This window comes from Lethenteron reissneri, chromosome 6 (assembly GCF_015708825.2).
Source record: "Lethenteron reissneri isolate LAM-NWPU_2019-01 chromosome 6, ASM1570882v1, whole genome shotgun sequence".
Classification (NCBI taxonomy): Eukaryota; Metazoa; Chordata; class Hyperoartia; order Petromyzontiformes; family Petromyzontidae; genus Lethenteron; species Lethenteron reissneri.
In genome coordinates, this window is record NC_083784.1 from 5049615 (window position 1) to 5073622 (window position 24008).

The 24008-nt window shown below is 52.3% G+C and overlaps 1 protein-coding gene across 2 annotated transcripts; it reads right to left on the bottom strand.

Annotated features, from left to right (window-relative positions):
• Nucleotides 1–310: 310 nt before the first annotated feature.
• On the bottom strand, nt 311–23360 carry LOC133354067 (claudin-9-like). 2 transcript variants are annotated; one of them, XM_061570625.1, is made up of 3 exons: nt 23214–23360; nt 5404–5898; nt 311–875 (listed from the first exon to the last, which is right to left on the bottom strand). In XM_061570625.1, the coding sequence occupies exons 2-3, from the start codon at nt 5602–5604 to the stop codon at nt 312–314; spliced, it is 765 nt and encodes a 254-aa protein (XP_061426609.1). In that variant the 5' UTR covers nt 5605–5898; nt 23214–23360; the 3' UTR covers nt 311. The 2 variants fall into 2 exon arrangements, with proteins under 2 accessions (XP_061426609.1, XP_061426618.1); XM_061570634.1 differs by lacking the exon at nt 23214–23360 and having other exon boundaries at nt 5404–5963.
• Between the last annotated feature and the right edge of the window lie 648 nt (nt 23361–24008).

The following is a 24008-nucleotide window of genomic DNA, read 5'->3' on the forward strand; positions in this document are numbered from 1 at the left end:
ACTCTCCAACACACCGGTGTGCTGTACGAGTAACGAATTGGCATGTTCTGTTTACGTGACAAACCTTACGAATGGGCTGTGTCGGGTGGTGGCGGGATTAACGACACATTTATATTTACGCAATCTAACCCCAAAGAAAACCTCTATTACGAAGTCATAATAATTTCGCGTTTTATGCGATTGTGTTGGTCCCCCCCCCCCACCCCTCCGTTCGCACAAGAGCAGCAATCCTCCTGCACGGTATCCACGCTGCAGCCTGCTCGGCCGCTGCATTACCCCCCCCCCCCCCCTAAAAAGAAAGGCACACGGTTCTAGACAAACTCTTTGAGCGAGTATGAGCGCCCGGGCGCATTTCTGTTGCTGGCGGCACTCGCTCGGCCACCACCACCGCCACCACCGCCACCACCACCATCGTTATTGCCGCTGTTGTTGTTTTTGTTGGTAATGAAACCGGAAAACGATGGCAACAATCGCCTGTTGGTGGGGGGCTTGTAGCTGCCCGCGTCGCTGCGGGGATACGAGCAGGCCAGTAGCGCACCCCCGGCCGCGAGACAAATGGCAGACGCCCAGCCGAGGTAGAGGGCTCCCCCGAGCTCACGCTTGAGGGCATCGGGCACGCTGGGGTTGTAGAAGTCGCGGATGATGGCGTTGGCCGTCCAGCACACGGGGATGAGCACGATGAGGGCGGCGAGGATGAAGAGGAAGCCGCCCGCCATGGCGATGTACGCCTTGGCGCGTTCGTTCTCGACGCAGTGCGTGCACTGCATGCCCAGGGTCGCGATGAGGATGGCCAGGGTGCCCAGAGCCACGCCGGAGCACATGAGGCCGCGGGCCGCCTGCATGTCCGGGCTGAGTGCAAGCAGAGAGTCGTAGACCTGTGCAAGGGGAGAGGACGGTGGAGGATGGGGATGGAGGGCATGGGTAAGATGAAGACGTCGTCGTCGTCGTCATCATCACGGTGGCCAAAGCTCTTGATATTCTTTGGTTCTTTCGGTAAAGTCACGTAGATAAAAACAAATGTTTAAATAAATATAAGTAGAAAAATAATAAAATTCAAATTGAACATTCAAATTAAAAACCAAAAACTCAAAGTTATTTTTGTTTTAATATATAAAAGTTTTGTTTTTACTTAATCTTCTATCTATGTCACTTTACCGAAAAAACCAAAGAATATGAATCCCTGCAGTCACAAAAGTCTTAAGTCAACATTTGAAGCTCTTGATGTCAACATCGCCCCCGCGTGTGCCACCCTCCACCAGGTTCCCACAGCTGCTGCTGCTGATGCTGCTGCTGATGCTGCTGCTGCTGCTGATGCTGCTGCTGCTGATGCTGCTGCTGCCACATGCAGGAGATTCCTAGCGACCTCCTCGATCTGCGTTGGGCTCCAAGCTGCTCGGTGTGAGCAGCCGGAGTTGTCTGAGTGGTTTGCCACTCAACCACTCACTTTGTTTATTGGGATGGGGGGGGGGGCATTATTAGTTCTATGTACTTGCGATGAGTAACATGTTCATAATATAGGGTTTTTTTGGGTTAGATCGCGTAAATATAAATGTGTGTCGTTAAACCCGCCACCACCCGACACAGCCAATTAGTAAGGTTTGACACGTAAACACAACGTGCCAAATCGTGACTCGTACAGCAACACCGGTGTTTTTGAGAGCGAATCCACAACATTTACAATCTGAGTACGACGTTTCGCCAGTAATTACAACGAGCTTCATCAGGCGACAGTCAAATTTGCGTAAAAATCATCATGTGTCGTTCATTAAACAGAGCGATAATTGCGATGAAGTCACTTGTAACACTTTCACATGCGACGGGGTCGGGGTTTAATGAATGCATCGAAATTGCAATGGGTATCCATTTGCCGGTCGGGTTATTCACGTGTTAACCTGAGTAACATATTATCTGGCACTGTCTCTACCCCCTCCCCCCACCACTCCACCCGTGGGTCTATAGACGTGCGGGTGACGAGGGGTGGGGTGTGACGTTCCACTCGCTCGGCACGAGATGTGCAGACATTTTAGCCGCAGGGGAGTTGCGGATAGGCATAGGCGTGTCCGGAGCGCGAGACGAATCTATTTATATGATCGATGTGTACACGTGTATATCTCTGTCATGTATTTGTATGTAACATACAATTCGCTTAACACGTGGTATAATATATAGGCTTCCGCAGCCAGCTTTCGGATTGATAATTTATTGTATTTGGGGTTGGGCCATTTCAATGATCTGGCCACGTGTGTGTCACGAGCCCCTCCACCACCCGACATAGCCAACGACGTTACATTTGTCACGTGGTGTACAAGCGTTTAACGACTCGCCGATTTATAATAATTGTTTCAGCTCAACTCACCCACTCAGCCACTCATCCAATCACTCACCCACTTACTCACTCACCCACTCAGACACTCACCCACTAAATCAGCCACTCAACCACTCACCCACTCAGCCACTCCCCCACTCAACCACTCACCCACTAAGCCACACAACCACTCAAACCTGCAATTCCCTGCTCACGGCACTGCTGACGGAAGGTGTCTCCAGCAAAGTTGAACTGAAGGAAGCTCTCCTTTGAGGGTATTCAGCCTACTCTCCAATGATGGCCAAACGCCTTGGAAGAGTTCCGAGTATCGACACTTTACCCCACCGCATCTCACGCAACCTACCGATGGTAGACGATCTGTCGGGGTACCCATCTAATACCACTGGACGTACACAGGCTCGGGCGGTGGGGGTGGCGCGAGTGTTGGCTAAGAAACGTGCCCGCTGTTTCACCTTCCGCGCCTGGAGATCGAACCGGCGGGGACCAGTGGATCGCAAGTCCGACTTGCCGACGGTGGATTCCTGGCGAGGTGCTGGGTTAGACTCCTGCTCGTCTAGAACGCAGCTGCGCTGAAATCCTTCCGCGCGCACCGTTTCGCGAGCGCATCGTTTCGCGAGTGCATCGTCACCCAAGCTGCCCGCTTGTCCCTTGACCCGGCTTACCAGTCAAGTGCCGAGTGAACTATGAGACCCTGATGCTGATCATGACCTACAAGGCGCTCGGTGGGTTAGCCCCGCAGGATTTATAGGAACTGTTCCATCGCTGTGCTCTCCCAAACGAGGTCCCTGAGATCTTCGGATCGATTTCTTCGAAGGGCTCCCGAGTTGGAGGATTTAACTGCAGGTGCTGATCGGGGTTCTGTCGGCGAATCGTCCGAGCTTTGGAACAACGCTTTGCCGTTCGCTAATAAGACAGTGGGAGTCGTTAGAGCTATTTAGTGGAGCCTTGAAAACTCGCCTCTTTAAACTGGCTTCTACCCCCCCGCCCTACCTAGTTCTGGTGAATGGTGGGTGGGTTGGTGAGTGGGTGGGTTGGTGAGTGGGTGTGTGAGTGCGTGGGTGAGTGAGTGGGTGAGTGGAGTGAGTAGGTGGTGAATGAGTGGGTTGGTGAGTGAGTGGTTGGTGGTGGGTGGGCGAGTGGATGGGTGGGGTGGGTGAGTGAGTGGGGGTGGTGGGTGGGCGAGTGGGTGGGTGGTGGGTGGGTGGGCGAGTGGGTGGGTGGCGGGTGTGGGTGGGTAGTGGGTGGGTGGGCGAGTGGGTGGGTGGGTGGGCGAGTGGGTGGGTGGGCGAGTGGGTGGGTGGGTAGGCGAGTGGGTGAGTGAGTGAGTGGGTGAATGAATGAATGAGTGTGTGAGTGAGTGAGTTGGTGAGTGAGTGAGTGGGTAAGTGGTTGAACGAGTGAGTAAACTGGACTCTATCCCCCCTCCCCCCCTAGTTATGTCCATTTACCCCACATGTTCTGTCTATTGCTGCTTTCTACAGCAGGGTGACGCATTGGGAGCCACGGATGAAATTGCCTTTTTTTGTTACAAATGTAAAGTATTGTTGTTGTAGCTACACGTGGACCGCGACCCCGAGCGAGTGAGCGAGCGAGCAGGTGGCGCTCCCTGCTGTGAGACTCGACGAACTGCACTGCGGCTACTCCCGTGTATCAATAATGACGACGAGGATAATAATATTAACATCAACTTGCAGCGCCACCGCCGCACAATACCGGCTCCTCGCTCTCGTAGAGAGAGAGAGGAAAGCCACTCGGAGGGGGCAGGAGGAGGAACCACGGATGAGAGAAGGAGACAGCAGCAGCCACACAGCGGCGGCGAGCAGCCATCGCCAAATTGTATTCTCAAGCTCTGCCGTCCTATATATATATGCATGTTAAAGGTGGTATCGGGCAATCGATGAATGTTTGCGAGTCGGATGAAACGGGAGCATGCGGATAATCGGATGCAGAATTCTAAATTTGAAGCTTTCGTGACTGCAAGGATTCATATTCTTAGGTTTTTTCGGTAAAGTCACGTAGGTGAAAAAAATTGAATTGATAAAAGTAAAATAAAATAAAAATGTAATCGGATGCAGCATTGTTGAGTAAAGATCGTGGACAGAGCTCAATGGAAGGAGGTCCATGACCGCCGGCGTCTTTGAGGAACGACGCAGCTCACAGACAGAGAGATAGAGAGAGAGATGCGTGCGGCAGGAAACCGGAGCACCCGGAGAAAACTCACGCCGTGCGAGGGCGAAACACTCGATCCCCGTACTGGGCGCAACAGGTGGAGTCGACATTGTTGGTGTGCCGCCTTCTGCTGGCGAGCCAGGGAACGGCTCCCGCTTCACAACATTTTGAGTCCTTTTCTTGGTTCTTTCGGTAAAGTCACGTAGAAGGGAAATAATAAAATAATAAAAATAAAACATAATAAAATAATTCTCACGACGTTTCGGCCACAACGCAAACAGCCGTCCTCGGGTGAAGAACAGGTCTGTCGGAAAGACAGCGTCTGAATGAGAATTATTTTATTATTATTTTATTATGTTTTGTTTTTATTATTGTATTTCTTCCCTTCTACGTGACTTTACCGAAAGAGCCAAGAAGATGAATCCCTGCAGTCACGAAAGCTTTAAATCGAAATTTTGAGTCCTGCTCATCACAACCTCCTCATATCTCATATTCACAACCTCCAAGTTGTTTACCCGATCCTCCTCGTCCACCACCCCTTCACACGTGCCCCATCCATCACAGCCTACTCGCCCACTCAGCCTTAAAATGAATGTCTGGTGCGGTGTGTAAAAACAGACATTTGCACTGGGAAGACAAAGACGGCCGGGCACGGTCCCCTTGTAAAACACGCCAGCCTCAACAATAGTCGCTGCTCACTAACATCACTTGCTCCAACAGTCTGGCAAAGGCTATGACGGGGGGAACCTTTGTATGTATTATGAAAACGTGACACGCTACCACCACCAACAGCAGCCGCCGTTCGCCACTGCGCGCGCGGTGACATCACCGCGGCGCTTAGTGCCAGGCTAGGTGCACCTTGAGACCACAGCGAGAGAGATAGAGAGTGAGAGAGATGTGCCCGTTACCTTGCATTGCTGCTGGCCCGTTGCCTGCGAGACGCACTGCATCCAGATGCCCTCCCAGAACACCTGTCCGACCACGATGTTGGCAGAGTTTGGCAGGAATGCGGTGACGCGCCACTGCGGCAGACAAGTCACGGCGATGCTGCCGATCCAGCCGATGAACGCCACCGCCATACCGGCGATCTGCAGGGATGAGTTCGCCATGGGGATGCCCCCCCCTCACCACCCTCGGACTACGCTCGCTCGCTTGATCGCTGTGCCGCGCGTCACTTGACGTTCCTCCTCCTTCTCCTCCTGAGTGACGATGATGATGATGATGACGATGATGACGATGATGTCTTACGTTGGGTCTTCTTCTGCCTTCAAAGAGCGGGCGTGGTGGTGGTGAGATTATTTGTGACGATGTCTCTCTCTCTCTCGCGAAATTCGCCAACGCGCGACAATGCCCTCTGTTCAAGAAGAGAGAGGCGGACGACGCCGAGTTGATTGTTTAGAAATCTGTGGGGGGGGGGGGGTATAGGAGGTGTGGGTAGTGGGTCGAGGGGGGGGTATATAACAAACACGCCGATCACCCAAGCCTTGACCGAGTGTCTCTTATTCTTAGGGTTTTTCTGTAAAGTCACGTACGTAAAAAAATTAAAGTCAATAAAAGTAAAATAAAAATTACGACGTGTCGGAGGCAACACAAGCTTCCGTCTTCAGGTGGAACCGTCACAGCAAGATAGCTGTATACAGCTATATAGCTGTATACAGCTCTCGAAACGTCGTGATTTTTATTTTATTTTTATTTTACTTTTATTGATTTACATTTTTTACGTACGTGACTTTACCGAATTTGAATCCTTGCAGTCACGAAAGCTTCAAATCGAGTGTCTCTTGCCTGAGCGCCACCCGTTATGAGTCTTCGAATGCTCTCAGACGAGGTCGTGGATAGCGTGACACCTCCACCACGCTGGTCGCGTGTGTCTGGGGTCACAGGTCAGCAAACCCTTGAACCCCGCTCCTGGCTATTGCCACCGAGACTTTTGAGCTGCAGTGAAGCAACGATCGTCGCCGATGAGACGCGCTCAGCGTGTCTCACAAGGGCTGTCGTTCACAATGTGTCACCCGATTTTCATGCACACACACACACACATAACACACACACAAACACACACAAACGCAAAAAAAAACACACAAAAACACACGCACACACCACACACACACAAAACACACACAAAACACACACACACAAAACACGCACAAAACACACGCAAAAAACACGCACACAAAAAACACACACAACACACGCACAAAAAACACACGCAAAAAAACACACACACAAAACACACACACACACAAAACACACACAAAACACACACAAAAACCACTCGCACAAAAACACACACAAACACAAAAAAACACACACAAACACAAAAAAAATCACACACACACAAAACACACCACACACACACGCACACAAAATCACACACACAACACACACGAAGAAAACCACAAAGCGGGGGAACTCGGAATGGCCACGAAGCGAAGGACGCTGACCGCTCGGCACCGCGAGACGAAGTCGAGCAAAAGTGAACGAACGCAGCTCGTGGGGAAAAAACCCAAACTCAGACGATCCCCCGCCCCCCTCCCCCACCGCTCCCCCGCCTCGGGTTTGTATCTTACACAGGGCTGCTCATCAGCACTGACTCTGCTGATGAGACATTGAATGTCGAACCCGGTTCAGAGGGTTGCCTTATTGAACCAGTGGCTAAGGCAAGCACTGACTACTGATGAGATATTGAATGTCGAAACCGGTTCAGAGGTTTTCCTGTGTTGAACCAGTGGCTAAGGCAAGCACCGACTGCTGATGGGACAATGAATGTCGAAACCGGTTCAGAGGTTTGCCTGTGTTGAACCAGTGGCTAAGGCAAGCACTGACTGCTGATGAAACATTGAATGTCGAAACCGGTTCAGAGGTTTGCCTGTGTTGAACCAGTGGCTAAGGCAAGCACTCACTGCTGATGAGACAATGAAAGTCGGACCCGACTCAGAGGTTTGCCTTTGTTGACACAGGGGCTCAAAGCGAGCACTGGCTCTGCCGATGAGACAAACTCAATGCCATCGGTTCAACACGGCCAAACGAGACATCCGCTGCTCCTGTAGCGATTGTCTGGCTTCGACCAGCCGAGTGCGAAATCGCCGCCGGAGTTACTCTACCGTCTTATGTGCCGCGCGCGCCGTGCGAACGGAGAGAGACCGCGTGCGAACGCAGAGAGACCGCGTGCGAACGGAGAGAGACCGTGACAACGGCGACGGAGGCGCGGCTTCTTCTCGCCCGTCGAAGGCAATCGGGGCACTTCCCACCCCAGTCATGTTTGTTTGTTGTAGTACAGTTAGACTGATGACCTTAATCGAAGTTGTCTTGTGGTTGTTGTTGATTTCGATTTAAAGCTTTCGTGACTGCAGGGATTCATCTTCTTGGTTCTTTCAGTAAAGTCACGTAGAAGGGAAGTAATACAATAATAAAAATAAAACATAGTAAAATAATTCAGACGCTGTCTCCCCGACAGACATGGTCCTCACCTGAGGACGGCTGCTTGCGTTGTGGCCGAAACGTCGTGAGAATTATTTTATTATGTTTTATTTTTATTATTTTATTACTTCCCTTCTAAGTGACTTTACCGAAAGAACAAAGAAGTTGTTGTTGGTTGTTTGACTTGCATCCCACTGGGATGTTTGCACACAGCGTTGGTGTACAGTGATTTTTTTCTGCAATATTTTGCTGTCTTTTCTTGGATTGTCTGTTTGCACTTAGTCACATATTCACTTTAAGATGTTTTCTGTTCATGTTTTTATTTTTTGTTTGTTGCGGTTGCACCCGATTCAAGAGCCGAATTGCTCACAGGGCTACACCTAATCAATGAACTTGAACTTGACTCGAGTCGAGGCTGAACTCCTGCCTGCCGATGAGTCGCTCGCGCGTTCGAAACCGCTCGTCTCGGACGGGACTGGTGCCGCGATCACCCCGACGGGGGCAGGCGGCATCCGCGTCGCCCGCCTAGCGCGGTCACCGGAATCAGCATCGTTATTTTTAGACTGCAGCAGGAATCCGATGAGCTGTGAAGCTCTTGTTTTCATACTGATGTCCAGTAGGGGCGGGTCGGCAAGTTACAACAGCAAACAATGCCAAGGAAGAAACCCCCAAAGGAATATAGGGTGTAGGATAATATAAATGTCTCCCCGTGTCCTCAATCTCCCCGTGTCCCCATGTCTCCGTGTCCCCATGTCTCCCCGTGTCCCCGTGTCTCCATGTTTCCCCGTGTCCCCATGTCCCCGTGTCCCCATCTCCACCTGTCCCCATGTCTCCCCGTGTCCCCATCTCCCCGTGTCCCCATGTCTCCCCGTGTCCCCATGTCCCCGTGTCCCCATCTCCACCTGTCCCCATGTCTCCCCGTGTCCCCATCTCCCCGTGTCCCCATCTCCCCGTGTCCCCATCTCCCCGTGTCCCCATGTCCCCGTGTCCCCATCTCCACCTGTCCCCATGTCTCCCCGTGTCCCCATCTCCCCGTGTCCCCATCTCCCCGTGCCCCCATGTCTCCCCGTGTCCCCATGTCTCCCCGTGTCCCCGTGTCTCCCCGTGTCCCCATCTCCCCGTGTCCCCATGTCTTCCCGTGTCTCCATCTCCACCTGTCCCCATGTCTCCCCGTGTCCCCATGTCTCCCCGTGTCCCCATGTCTTCCCGTGTCTCCATCTCCCCGTGTGCCCATGTCTTCCCGTGTCCCCATCTCCACCTGTCCCCATGTCTCCCCGTGTCCCCATGTCTCCCCGTGTCCCCATCTCCACCTGTCCCCATCTTTCCCCATGTGAACATCTTCCCGTGTCCCCATGTCTCCCCGTGTCGCCATCTCCCCGTGTCCCCGTGTGTCTCCGTGTGTCTCCGTGTCTCACCTGCACCCACCTTGTTGTCTCCGCTGCTGGAATCGAGTGATTGACTCCGCGCGCGCGACTCAAGAGGAGGGGGGGCGAGGGTGGTAGAGAAGGGAGTAGGGTGCCCCACCTTCCACCGCTTCGCGTTCCACCACTCACTCTCGTGTTTGGAGAATTGTACTCGTCCCAGCCACCAATACCGCCTTCTGACAGTGCACCTTCTCAGCAGCGTTGGTTTTATACAAGCGATACGGACTCATCTCTGAACCGGTTTCGACATTCAGTTTCTCATCAGCAGAGCCAGTGCTCGCTTGAGCCACTGGTACAACACAAACCTCTGAACCGGTTTCGACGTTCAGTGTGTCATCAGCAGAGCCAATGCTCGCTTAAGCCACTGGTTCAACAGACAAACTTCTGAACCGGTTTCGACATTCAGTTTCTCATCAGCAGAGCCAGTGCTCGCTTGAGCCACTGGTTCAACCATCATCATGGCTTGGCTTCGCGAACGAAGATCTAGGAAGGACATCCACGTCTTCTGCAGGCACGCTGGTGGCTGAAGAGGCCTATGCGGGACAGGCAGGTCCTGCCACAACAGCTGCAAGTGAAGGTCTCATCTGGGATGGGTGCTGAGGGATCACGGTTCTTCCTCCTTCTCCTTTTGTCCTCCATACGGGCCCTGCGGGTATCTTCGAAGAAGGAGGTGGCCTGGTGGACTGTGTGCCGCCAGGAGTTGCGATCAGCTGCTTGTGTTGCCCACTGACGGTGATCGATGCAGCAAGCAGTGAGGGACTTCTTCAGGGAGTCTTTGTATCGCTTTCGTGGTGCCCCTATGTCGCGATGGCCAGAGGACAGTTCCCCATACAGCACAATCTTAGGCAAGCGGTGGTTCTCCATCCTGGCGATGTGCCCTGCCCAACGAAGCTGTGTCTTGAGGACCATGGCCTCGATGCTGATGACCTTCGCTGACTTGAGGACTTCAGTGTTGGCGACGAAGTCACTCCAGTGAATATTGAAGATTGTGCGGAGGCAGCGCTGATGGAAACGCTCGAGGAGACTCAGGTGACGACGGTACGTGACCCATGACTCAGCGCCATACAGGAGAGTGGTTAGCACAACAGCTTTGTAGACGTTCACCTTTGTGGCTCTTTTAAGGTTTCTGTTGTTCCAGACACGTTTGTATAGTCTGCCAAATGCACTGTTTGCCTTGGCCAGCCTGTTGTCGACTTCGTTGTCGATCTTGGCATCAGACGAGATGACGCACCCCAAGTAGCTGAACTGGTGGACAGCTTTCAGTTCTGTTTGTTCAATGAAGATGCTTGGTGGATGGTGCTCCTCCTGGGGTGCGGACTGATGAAGAACTTCAGTCTTCCTCAGGCTGACTTCAAGGCCGAAGATCTGAGCTGTTTTCGCGAAACAGGACGTAATTCGCTGCATAGCTGCCTCTGTATGAGCAAGGAGGGCGGCATCGTCAGCAAAAAGCAGCTCCCTGATCAGTTGCTCCATGGTCTTTGTGTGGGCCTGCAAACGCCTCAGGTTGAACACGCTCCCGTCGAGACGAAAACGGATGTATACGCCATCAGCGTCGTCGAGGTCCTCTGTGACCTGCTGGAGCATCATGCTGAACAAAATGGTGAACCGCGTGGGAGCAAGAACACAGCCCTGTTTCACGCCGTTTGCAATAGGGAAGGGCTGCGAGAGATTGTTGCTATGTCTGACTTGTCCAAGCTGGTCTTCATGAAGCTGGACGATCATGGTGAGGAACTTCGGTGGGCAGCCTAGCTTGTCCAGGATTTTCCAAAGTCCCTGCCTGCTCACGGTGTCAAACGCTTTTGTCAGGTCCACAAAGGTGACGTACAGTGCTTTGTTTTGCTCCCGGCACTTTTCCTGAATCTGCCTCAGGACAAACACCATGTCTGTGGTTCCCCGGTTGGCTCTAAAGCCACACTGGGTCTCTGGGAGGTGATCTTCAGCTATTGCGGGTACCAGTCTATTCAGCAGTACTCTTGCGAGGATTTTGCCGGCGACGGACAGAAGTGTTATGCCACGATAATTGGAACAGTCTGATTTCTCCCCTTTGTTCTTGTACAGGGTGATGATGACTGCATCTTTGAGATCTTGAGGGAGTTTACCCTGCTCCCAGCAGCAGACGAAGAATTCATGGAGTTTGGTGTGCAATGCTGGGCCTCCGTTCTTCCATACTTCAGGAGGGATGCCATCGACTCCTGCAGCTTTACCACTCTTCAGCTGTTTAATGGCTTCCTCAGTCTCTTGTAATGTTGGTGCCACATCCAGTTCGGTTTTCACTGGTTGTTGTGGGATGCGGTCAATCGCTGGTTCTTGGACTGAGCGGCTAGCATTGAAGAGCGTGTAGAAGTGCTCAGACCAGCGGTTCAGGATTGAGTCCTTTTCAGTGAGCAGTTTGTTCCCGTCTGCACTCCGCAGGGGGCTCAGGATTTGGTACGAGGGGCCATATACCGCTTTTAGGGCTTCGTAGAATCCCCTGTAGTCGCCAGTATCAGCGCAAACCTGAGTTTTTACTGCGAGGTTGGTCCACCACTCGTTCTGAATCTCTCGAAGCTTGCGCTGGATGGTGCTGCATTCCAGGCGGAAGGCTGCTTTTTTGTGCGGGCAGGATGGTCGGGCCAGGTGGGCCTGGTGTGCTGATCTCTTCTTTGACAGCAGCTCCTGGACTTCTAAGTTGTTCTCATCGAACCAATCTCTGTTTTTCTTCGTGGAGAATCCGAGGGTATCTTCAGATGTTTGCAGAACAACAGTTTTGATGCGGTCCCACAGCACTTCAGGAATCGGAGGCGAGTCTCCTAGGCAGCTCGGTTCCTCTAGCCTAGATCGTAGGCTTTTCTGGAAAGCTGCTTTGACCACGGCAGACTGAAGGCTGCAGACTTTGAGCTTCTTCCTCGGGGCGCCACCGTTTCTTGGTCTGGGTTTAAAGTGAAAGCTGAGTTTGCAGCGGACAAGACGGTGGTCTGTGTGACACTCGGCGCTGGGCATTACCCTGGTGTGAAAGACATCTTTTAGGTCACGCTGGCGCACAAGGATGTAGTCTATGAGATGCCAATGTTTTGACCGAGGGTGCATCCAGGTTGTTTTCAGACTGTCTTTCTGCTGGAAGATGGTGTTGGTAATGGAAAGCTGCTGTTCCGCACAGAGTTCAAGTAACAAGCGTCCATTGTCGTTGCAGCTGCCCACACCGTGCCTTCCAAGTACGCCTTTCCAGGTTTCCGAGTCTCTGCCCACTCTGGCGTTGAAGTCGCCAAGGATGACAATCTTGTCGTCAGCTGGGATATCCTGCAGAAGGCTGCGTAGGTCGGAGTAAAACTTGTCTTTATCAGCGGGATCTGCCTGCAGAGTTGGAGCGTACACACTGAGCAGTGTTGCGTGTTGCTGGTCACGAAGTGGTAGACGCATTGAGATGATGCGGTCAGAGTGACCAGTTGGCAGGCTTGCAAGCTTGGTAGCGATAGAGTCCCTGATCATGAAGCCGACACCTGAACGGCGTCTCTCTGTCGCTGGTTTGCCTGACCAGTAGAGAGTGTAACCTGCGCCATGCTCCCTCAGACTCCCTTCCTCTGAAAAGCGGATTTCGCTGAGGGCGGCGATGTCAACATCCAGCAGAGCGAGTTCGTGTGCAATTAGAGCAGATCGTCGCTCAGGTCGAGTGCTGTCAGCTGAGTCTAGCATGGTTCTGATGTTCCAGCATGCGAGTTTGAGTCCTTTCCCACCTTTTAAGGCGAGTGGGATGCGCCGTCGATTCTTTGATGTAATTCGACCGCATATGAAGATGCCCGTTGACCGCGGTAAGCCAACTGAGGGAGGAGGAGACGAGCTTTGTTTAGGCCACCTTTTCTAGGCCCCTCTCCGTGTGGAGCAAGCAGTGCTGTCCCTAGAAAAGGCTGCTTGGTCGCTCAGGGTGCTGCCGGGTGATAATGTCGTTTCCAGGTCATCATCAGACGACCACTTGCGCCTGAGCCGCCTGCATGCAGGATTGAGACTGCGGCTGCCAGTGTCATCTTACACCTGCCGAGTTCGCCCCTTTCCCATCGCTACAGGACTTAGTGAGACCGGGGGGGGGGGGGGGGTAGACGTGAAGATTTCCTTCTTGCCTGCGCAATGGAGCTTTCAAGTGGAGTGCAGTGTGCGCAGAACTGACCCCACCCTTTAAACCCGGGGTTCGTCTGCCATGGCCTAGCAAGCTGGGACGGTGACAGCGAGGTCCTCGGGCCGTAGGTTTTACATCAGAGTTTCCTTCTCCTAGGTAGACGGCCTTCCAAGGCTGAAGAGATCCACCTTCCCTGCTATTTCAAACCATAGCTGGTAGGCCACAGCCGCAGTCCACAGTAACGAAGTGGCGCGCCTTGGTCCCGAACACTTGGCCGTTGGGTCCTAACGAGACCCTTCCGCCCTGGCCGGTGACTCCGTCGTGGGAGTTCATTCGCCCAGTGATGCAGTGTTGAACCGGCTTCGACATTCAGTTTCTCATCAGCAGAGCCAGTGCTCGCTTGAGCCACTGGTTCAACACAAACCTCTGAACCGGTTTCGACATTCAGTGTGTCATCAGCAGAGCCAGTGCTCGCTTGAGCCACTGGTTCAACACAAACCTCTGAACCGGTTTCGACATTCAGTGTGTCATCAGCAGAGCCAATGCTCGCTTGAGCCATTGTTTCAACACAAACCTCTGAACCGGCTTCGACATTCAGTTTCTCATCAGCAGAGCCAGTGCTCGCTTGAGCCACTGGTTCAACACAAACCTCTGAACCGGCTTCGACATTCAGTGTGTCATCAGCAGAGCCAGTGCTCGCTTGAGCCACTGGTTCAACAGACAAACTTCTGAACCGGTTTCGACATTCAGTTTCTCATCAGCAGAGCCAGTGCTCGCTTGAGCCACTGGTTCAACAGACAAACTTCTGAACCGATTTCGACATTCAGTGTGTCATCAGCAGAGCCAATGCTCGCTTGAGCCATTGGTTCAACACAGGCAAACATCTGAACCGGTTTCGACATTAAGTTTCTCATCAACATGGCCAGTGCTCGCTTGAGCCACTGGTTCAACACAGGCAAACATCTGAACCGGTTTCGACATTCAGTTTCTCATCAGCATGGCCAGTGCTCGCTTGAGCCACTGGTTCAACACAGGCAAACATCTGAACCGGTTTCGACATTCAGTTTCTCATCGGCAGAGTCATGCAAGTGCTCAGGTATGCATTTAAATTCTCCATCATGACCCGAACTGATTATTATTATTACTGCGGGTTACGTAACACGGATATGGGGGGGGGGGCGGCTCTGTGGGTGTGCGCTGGAGCTTCTGAGTGTAGAACAGGTTTCGCGAGCCTCAATGCCAACATCATCTTCACCACCATCACTGTCGTCGCCGTCTAATTTAATAACAACCCACAGATGACTGTCGATCCGCCGCTGCTGCTGCTGCTGCGTCACATTCAGAATGATTAATAGTTACTGGAGGAATCCGATGAGCTTTAAAGTTCTTTGTCACAGATGTGTAAGACGGTGACAAATACAGAAAGTATGGGAAAGGTCGACACATCGCTGGGAAATATTCAAGTAAAACGAAACTATGTTTTCTTTTTCATCTTGCCAGGTGAAAAGCCCACTGAGGCACGAACTCATTTTTCAGGAGCGACCGTGCCACAAATGATAGCTGAACAAAGTGTGGAAATTCTATATAGCAGCAAAACATATCTAAACTATCTCGATATATGTCGGTGGGGAGGGGAGGGGGGCTGGGGCGATTGACCATGCTTCACCATTATGGTCAGGTCACGCGGTTAGTTAAGGGTGGGTAGGTACGCTTCGGTGAATTGGATAGCAATTGCCGCCGAGGGCAGGAATCGAACTCGTCTTGTTAGCGGGTTAAGGGGCCGTCCATAAATGACGTCACGCGATTTTGGATGATTTCTGACCCCCCGTCCCCATCGTCACACGGCGTCACGAAAAGTCAGACCCCCCCCCCCCTCTCAAATATGACGTCACAAAGCTCTGCTGTGGTTCTTGTTGTTGTTGTCGTGTTAGTTCGCCACCGCACGCGGCCGACAAGAAACCGAGCCGCTGGGCCGCTGAGCCGCCAGACACATTCCTGCAGTGTTGCTCGCCTTAATCACCGTCTTCTTCATTCCATCAACATCGGCATCATCATCAACAGCATCATAATCATCGTAATCATCATCAGCGTCATAACATCAGAATCAGAATCAACAGCATCATAATCATCATCAGCATTGAATCATCATCAGCATCATAATCATCATCTCTCTATAAATCGGCTCAGGCTCCCCGTAAATCCCGCAACTTCTGTGTGCCCCCCCCCCACCCACCACCACTCTGAACTCCCCCCCCCCCCCCCCCCCTCTAAGCCGCCGCTCTTTGCATCAGCTGCAGCGGCAAGGATCTCCTGTAGCCTCTTCCTTCTACTCTGTCTCCTGAAAAACACATTCCTGCGGAGCTGGTAGGAACGTTGGGTTGCTCGGTCAATGGCCAGGGTCAACGGCGGCGTGGCGTATTCCGCAAATATGCCCGCCTGTGAGGGCGGGCACAAGCCGGCGTGAGTAGGTTAAACGTTGAGTTTTAGAAGGGCACCACGGGGTGACCAGCCCCTCCCCACCCAGCCCCACCCCTCCCACCCCCCACCCAGCCCCACCCTCCCCACCCAGCCCCTCCCCACCCAGCCCCTCCCCACCCTCCCCACCCAGCCCCTACCCACCCTCCCCACCCAGCCCCTCCCCACAACCCCCACCCAGCCCCTCCCCACAACCCCCACCCAGCCCCTCCCCACCCTCCCCTCCCCTCCCAGCCCCACCCTCCCCACCCAGCCCCTCCCCACCCTCCCCTCCCCACCCAGCCCCTCCCTCCCCACCCAGTCCCTCCCTGCACGACGGACGGACGGACACAATAATCTCCTGTGGGCTGGTGTAACCAGAGGTTTCTACCAGTATAAGTTAATACCTCAGTGTTCTTCACCTGGTAAAAACAAATATTTTGTGGTGAACATACCTGTCGAAATACAAATTCTCATTCCGATTCTCCCGCTCCCCTCTCTCTCTTTTCCCGTGCGTCACGCCCGTGGTAGAGTCACGGGTAAAACGTCTCATCGAAACAATTATAATTAAACCTATACATGTGCCTTTGATATGATGATGATGATGATTATGCTGATCTTTATTTAGGTAATGATGAATAGTGACTTCCAATTAAGTCACGTAAGTGAAAATTTTTATAAATCACGACGTTTCGGGCGCAACACAATCGTCCTTCGTCAGGTGGGGACAACTTAGCGAAAGCATCCCGCTTAAGTGTGTAGGACACACTAAGTTGGTGTGTCCTACACACTAAGTTGGTGTAGGACACACTAAGTTGGTGTGTCCTACACACTTTAGCGGTGTGCTTTCGCTAAGTTGGACGCTTGTGTTGCGCCCGAAACGTCTTAATTTATTTTAAAAAATTACCTACGTGACTTTACCGAAAAAAACAAGAGTATGAATATTCTTAGGTTTTTTCGGTAAAGTCACGTAGGTAAAAATTTTAATTAATAAAAGTAAAATAAAAATAAAATAAAAATCACGACGTTTCGGAGGCAACACAAGTTTCCGTCTTCAGGTGGAACTGTCACAGCACGATAACTGTATCAAGTGAGAGTTCCACCTGAAGACGGAAGCTTGTGTTGCCTCCGAAACGTCGTGATTTTTATTTTATTTTACTTTTATTAATTTATTTATTTTTACCTACGTGACTTTACCGAAACAACCAAGAGTATGAATCCTTGCAGTCTCGAAAACTTCAAAACTAGAAATGATGGTGTATCGTCGCCGTTGAGATGATCGTGCTGCTGATGATTCGTGTGATGTTGACCATCATGTCATCATGACCTCGCTTGGTCTCACAGTCTCTTTGGAGGCGACACGAGGGCAGGGGAGAGGGGGAGTTTGTGGGTTTGTGTCGCTGTGTAGATGAGTGATGAGTGTGTTCGTGTGTGAGCATGGGTGGTGTAGCGGTTAGCGCGCTGCGCTACGAACCCGGCGACCCGAATTCGATTCCCGCTCACGGCCAACACCGGTGACGATTATCCGAACCGAACCTGGGCCTTCCACTCAGTGGACTCTTCGTCAAATGAATACCTGGTACGGTGTGTAGACATCGCCACTAGGGAGACAAAGGCGGCCGGGCGGGCGGGCGTGGTGCTGGCCACCCACCCCCTCGCGTGCCATGCTGGCCTTCATAGGTGATCGCTGAACGCACTTGCTCCAACAGTCTGTTACAGGCTATACGGGGGATCTTTGTTATACGTGCCAGCTAGCTATTAATTATACTTGCGAAACATTGAGCCATGTAAAGGAACACCTGCGCCAGTTTGAAACACTAGATTTTCGACGGCCTGCGGCTAATGTGTGCAAATACTACTGACTATATTCTATGTAGGGTATATCAACGTTTTATCCACAGAACTGGGGAGGGGGGGGGGTCCACTTTCTTATAACTTTTTGATTCAGGCCTTCTGAAGAGCTCGCTTATCATGCAGTTGACGGGCAAACGGACACTCCGGGCTTTTTGTAATAGATGGATGTTTGAGTTTAACCAGCTTTGATTGTGAGCCCCTCCGGCAAGCGAGTTTGCGTTGGCCGGGTAATGTAGCCCGCAAAGCCCAGCCACCGCATGCCCAAGCAGCTTCTGTTTGGCCGGATTGAGGAAGCTAAATAGGCGCGGCACGGGCTGGTGAAGAAAGGACTGGTTCGGTACGAAACGAGCTGGTTGATTTGCCGATGACTGGTACCAGCGGTGTCAAGATATGCCCCTGTAGGGGAGGCTCGTGAAGTACGCTGCTGCTGGGCAGTTGGAGGCAGTCGCCCTCCAGCAATAGCGGAGGGCAGAGGAGCGACGCTCACAACAACGAGCGGAGCGCCGAGCGGATAAAACTCAGAAAATTGGTCTCGAGTTCAAATCCTGGTCGTGGGGATGTGGAGGGGTCGATAAAACGAGGACTACTTTGTATGGAAGCCTACAGTGGCTGGCCTTTAGATACTCACCCCCGCCGTAGGAACGTGGAATTCTCACCACTGCTGAGCACTGTAAACGGGAGAGATGAGAACCGATGCATCGATGCTCATAAATCACTGACCTTTTTGAACCAGCACTTGCCACGGCAGCGTTTGACTACGTCAGCTCAGCCGCAAATGCGTAATGTACCTGGGACGGTGGTGTGTACACATCGGCACTGGGGAGAGACAAAGGCGGCCGGGCGCGGCGGTGTATCGGCCACCCACCCGCTCGTGTTCCGATCGGGCGTTGGCAGGCGCTCGCTCACGGAACCTGCCACTCCAGTCTGTTCGAGGCTACACAGTGAAAGGTGGTGGGTGGAGCGGGTACTGTCCGTGTGTCGCAACTATGCGTGTCGGTATTGTGTCGCGGTGCGATTATGTTTCACGCTTCGGCAGGTGAGTGCGACAGAAGTTGCATCAACACGTTGCATAAGAGCCGCCGTTTTAGTGGCACAAAAATAGCCGCACGAAGCCTCGCTAATAATAACCCAGCCCCAGCCCCCCCTCCCCCCCAGCCCCTACCCCCAATCCTACCCCCCTCCCTCCCACCCCACCCCCATCCCACTCCCCACCCCCCCATCTCCCCTCATCCCCCCCACCCTCCATCCTACTCCCCGACCCCCCTATCCCACTCCCCCCCCACCCCAACCCCCCCACCCCACTCCCTCCATCCTACTTCCCCCCCACCCCACTCCCCCCCCACCCCATCCCACTCCCCCCCCCACCCCATCCCACTCCCCCCCATCCCACTCCCCCCCCAACCCACCCCACTCCCCCCCCGCCCCACTCCCCCCCCACCCCACTCCCCCCCATCCCACTCCCCCCCCCCATCCCACTCCCCCCCATCCCACTCCCCCCCATCCCACTCCCCCCCATCCCACTCCCCCCCCCACCCCATCCCACTCCCCCCCCATCCCACTCCCCCCCATCCCACTCCCCCCCCACCCCACTCCCCCCCAACCCACCCCACTCCCCCCCCCCATCCCACTCCCCCCCCACCCCACTCCCCCCCCAACCCACCCCACTCCCCCCCCAACCCACCCCACTCCCCCCCCCCATCCCACTCCCCCCCACCCCACTCCCCCCCCACTCCCCACCCCCCCTGCCTTCTATCCGAATCCCACCGCCTCTCCCCGTGGCAACCGCCCGGCCCGCTCCCCACACTCGCCCCGCTCCTCGGGAGCTCAGCGCGGGTTGCGGCTGGATGGCGCGTGGATGGGCGCACACGCAGCAGCGGCGCTGGGAGCCACCAGGGGGCAGTAGCTCCACGCTGACGCCAGCAGACGAGTCTGACGATCATGAGACCTCCTTTTACCAGTGGCAAAATATAGTGATAGGTTTTTACCCTCTTCTTGGTTCTTTCGGTAAAGTCACGTAGAATGGAAATAATAAAATAATAAAATTTTAACTAATAAAATAATTCTCACGACGTTTCGGCCACAACGCAAGCAACCGTCCTCAGGTGAAGAACAGGTCTGTCGATAAGACAAAAATTGACACCTTTATACAAGGCAATCAACTTCAAGGACAGTGCATATCATTATCAGAGTTGTTTCTTTTTGTTTGCATTTTGACTGCTTGTGTTGTGGTTATTGCAAACATGATGCCTTGTATAAAGGTGTCAGTGTTTGTACCAGTTAAAAGGGTAAAAACCTATCACTAGAGTCTGACGATTGTTTTTGTTTTCGTTTTTATTTTTCCGGAGGAGGAATCTGATGAGCTAGGAAGCTCTTTTTTTGCGCGGATTTCCAGCAGGGGGCTTAGGTTGGGCGGTCAGCAAGTTACATCGACAAGCAACACGTGAAAGGATACAAGAGTAAGACGGGTGACATGTCAAGCAGGTCAATAAATAAACATAGAGACATACTCTTAGGTTTTTTCGGTAAAGTCACGTAAGTAAAAATAAAAATACATAATAGTAGTGTATAGTGTTGTGTATAGTGTAGTGTATAGTAGTGTAGTGTATAGTCTAGTGTATAGTATAGTAGTGTATAGTAGTGTATAGTTGTGTCTAGTAGTGTATAGTGTAGTGTATAGTGTTGTGTATAGTAGTGTATAGTGTTGTGTATAGTGTTGTGTATAGTAGTGTATAGTGTTGTGTATAGTAATGTATAGTGTAGTGTATAGTGTAGTGGTTAGTGTAGTGTATAGTGTAGTGTATAGTGTAGTAGTGCTAGAGCCTGTCGCCAGGGAAAGGGAGGTTTTGACCGCCACGACACAACACGCTGTTGCTGCTGCCGCCGCCACCCTAACCAGGACAAGCGGATTGCGAAACGAACGGGGCCCAAATTCCCCTGCGATCTCATTGACCCATTTGAGCTGGTGAGGGAAAAATCCGAGAGCGTAGAGAAGCAACGAAGCGTACACATTGGAGGTAATAAAATATTTTTAAATAAAAAATGGTGTTATTATATATGTGGGTTTTTATATATAGTTTTACTCTGATCTTATTTGCAATTTAATTCTCGCACACAGAGCGGCCCACCCACCCGGGCATGCTGCCCTCTGGCCAGTCCCAGCCTTGTGCATGGGAGTCCACATTTCACGAGGGAGACGTATGAACACGTGTGTGTGTGTGTTACTCCCTGCTCAGTGGGAAGCGGTAGTGTAGCGGTTAGCGCTGCGCTATGAACCCGGCGACCCGGGTTCGATTCCCGCTCACGGCCAATACCGGTGACGATTATCTGAACCGGTCCTGGGTCTCCCCTAGGTCGACTCGGCCTCAAATAAGTACCCGGTGCGGTGTGTAAACATCACCACTGGGGAGACAAATGCGGCCGCGCGTGGTGCTGGCCACACACCCCCTCGTGTTCCGTTCCGGCCTTTCTAGGTGCTCGCTAACAGCACTTGCCCCTACTGTATGTTAAGACTATACGGGGGATCTTTGTCTTTGTCCTCCCTGCCAGCTTCACCAAGCCGCACTGGCCACTGGACATCTGTGAAAAAGAGCTTCATAGCTCATCGGATTTTTCAAGTCTAAATCGTCTGACTGATTCCGGGTGGTCAAATGATCCTCACCGGATTGAGGCCGTGCGGTGGCGTCCTTGCGACAGCTTGTTGTTGACCTGTTCACATCGCTACCCCGGCAGAGCGGTGGCGCAGTGGTTAGCGCGCTACGCCGTGAACCTGCGGACCTCAGCTGGATTTCCGGCCACGGTCAACATCGGTCGCGGGTGATTTCTGAACCGCTGATGCGGCTACTGCCACCCCCACCTCCTCACCAGCGCGTTCCACCCTCCGCCAGATCCCGCCGCTGCTGCTGCCTGGCCCTGACTCTCTCACCTGCTCCCACCTTAGACTCACACAGAGACCCATAGACTCACACAGACACTGATAGACTCACACAGAGACCCATAGACTCACACAGAGACCCATAGACTCACACAGAAACTGATAGACCCACACAGAGACCCATATACTCATATAGACTCAAATAGAGACCCATAGACTCATATAGACTCACACAGAGACCCATAGACTCACACAGACACTGATAGACCCACACAAAGACCCATAGACTCACACAAAGACCCATAAGCTCACACAGAGACCCATAGGCTCACAAAGAGAACCATAGACTCACACCGACACTGATAGACTCAAACAGATACTGATAGACTCACATAGAGACCCATAGACACACACAGATACCCATAGACTCACACAGAGACCCATAGACTCACACAAACACTGATAGACTCACAGAGACCCATATACCCACACAGAGACCATAGACTCACACAGAGACCCATAGACCCACACAGAGACCCATAGACTCACACAGAGACCCATAGACTCACACAAACACTGATAGACTCACAGAGACCCATAGACCCACACAGAGACCATAGACTCACACAGAGACCCATAGACTCACACAGAGACCCATAGACTCACACAAACACTGATAGACTCACAGAGACCCATAGACCCACACAGAGACCATATACTCACACAGAGACCCATATACTTGCATAGACCCATAGACCCACACAGAGACCCATAGACTCACACAGAGACCCATAGACTCACACAGAGACCATAGACTCACACAGAGACCCATAGACTCACACCGACACTGATATACTCAAACAGATACTGATAGACTCACATAGAGACCCATAGACACACACAGATACCCATAGACTCACACAGAGACCCATAGACTCACACAAACACTGATAGACTCACAGCGACCCATATACCCACACAGAGACCATAGACTCACACAGAGACCCATAGACCCACACAGAGACCCATAGACTCACACAGAGACCCATAGACTCACACAAACACTGATAGACTCACAGAGACCCATAGACCCACACAGAGACCATAGACTCACACAGAGACCCATAGACTCACACAGAGACCCATAGACTCACACAAACACTGATAGACTCACAGAGACCCATAGACCCACACAGAGACCATAGACTCACACAGAGACCAATATACTTGCATAGACCCATAGACCCACACAGAGACCCATAGACTCACACAGAGACCCATAGACTCACACAGAGACCATAGACTCACACAGAGACCCATAGACTCACACAGATACTGATAGACTCACATAGAGACCCATAGACTCACACAGACACTGATAGACTCACATAGAGACCCATAGATTCACACAGATACTGATAGACTCACAGAGACCCATAGACCCACACAGAGACTAATAGACTCACACCAAGATTCTTACAGTCACAAATAGACCCTTGGACTCACACGTACAATAGATCCACAACCTCACGCATAGACTCACATAGAGACTCAAAGGCTCATACAGAGACCCGTAGTTCCACCACTGGGCCTTGGGTCCGATCTTACCCAACAGTGGCCGGACTTGAGAATACCGCGCTCCACTCTCCGTCTCGTTAACCGGCTCCGCCCCATGGTACACACCACGAGTCACCCAGCGCAGACGTTTATTTTCTTTTTTATTCTCACCATGTCCACGTGGCCAGTTCTATTACTAACCTCCAAGTTGTTTACCATATCCTATTCCATCCCACACACATGTCCCACTAAATTTGACAGGTCGTTTTATTTTTTACTACCTGAATCATATCTGCAACACTTATCTAAAAGCCATTGCATACGAGGGTGACGTTTCGGCCAATGCCTCGTTTAATCTTCATAGCAGAGATAGAGCGACGCCTTTAAGACTGGGCTTTGAAGAAAAAACACATCGAAAACGGATAAAAACAATGTTGCGATTCGTATCTCGACGTCGGAATCTTGCGAAACCCGATCCGTGTATTCGTGACGGGGCGTGACATTGTAGAGAGGAGGGCGCAAATGTTCCAGGGATCAGCTTTTGTCCTTAGCTCGCTCTCCCTTCTCTCGTTCTCTCTTCTCTCGTTCTCTCTTCTCCCTTACCTGGCTAACAAGCGCCATGACTTCGCCAACTTCGCCTGTGCTCAGGCGAAGATGGCGGTGTACAGAACGAGGAAAAAGATGCTGGAAGGTGACACTGACGGCTGCTCTGTGCTTCCAGTGTTCAGAGGCCTGCTCAAGGCGCGGCTCCGGTTGGAGCACGCGTACCACACACATGTTGGTGATGTGCACGTCTTCTTTGAACGCTGGGGGAGCCGGAAAAGCACCTCTCTGTACCAGCGTGGA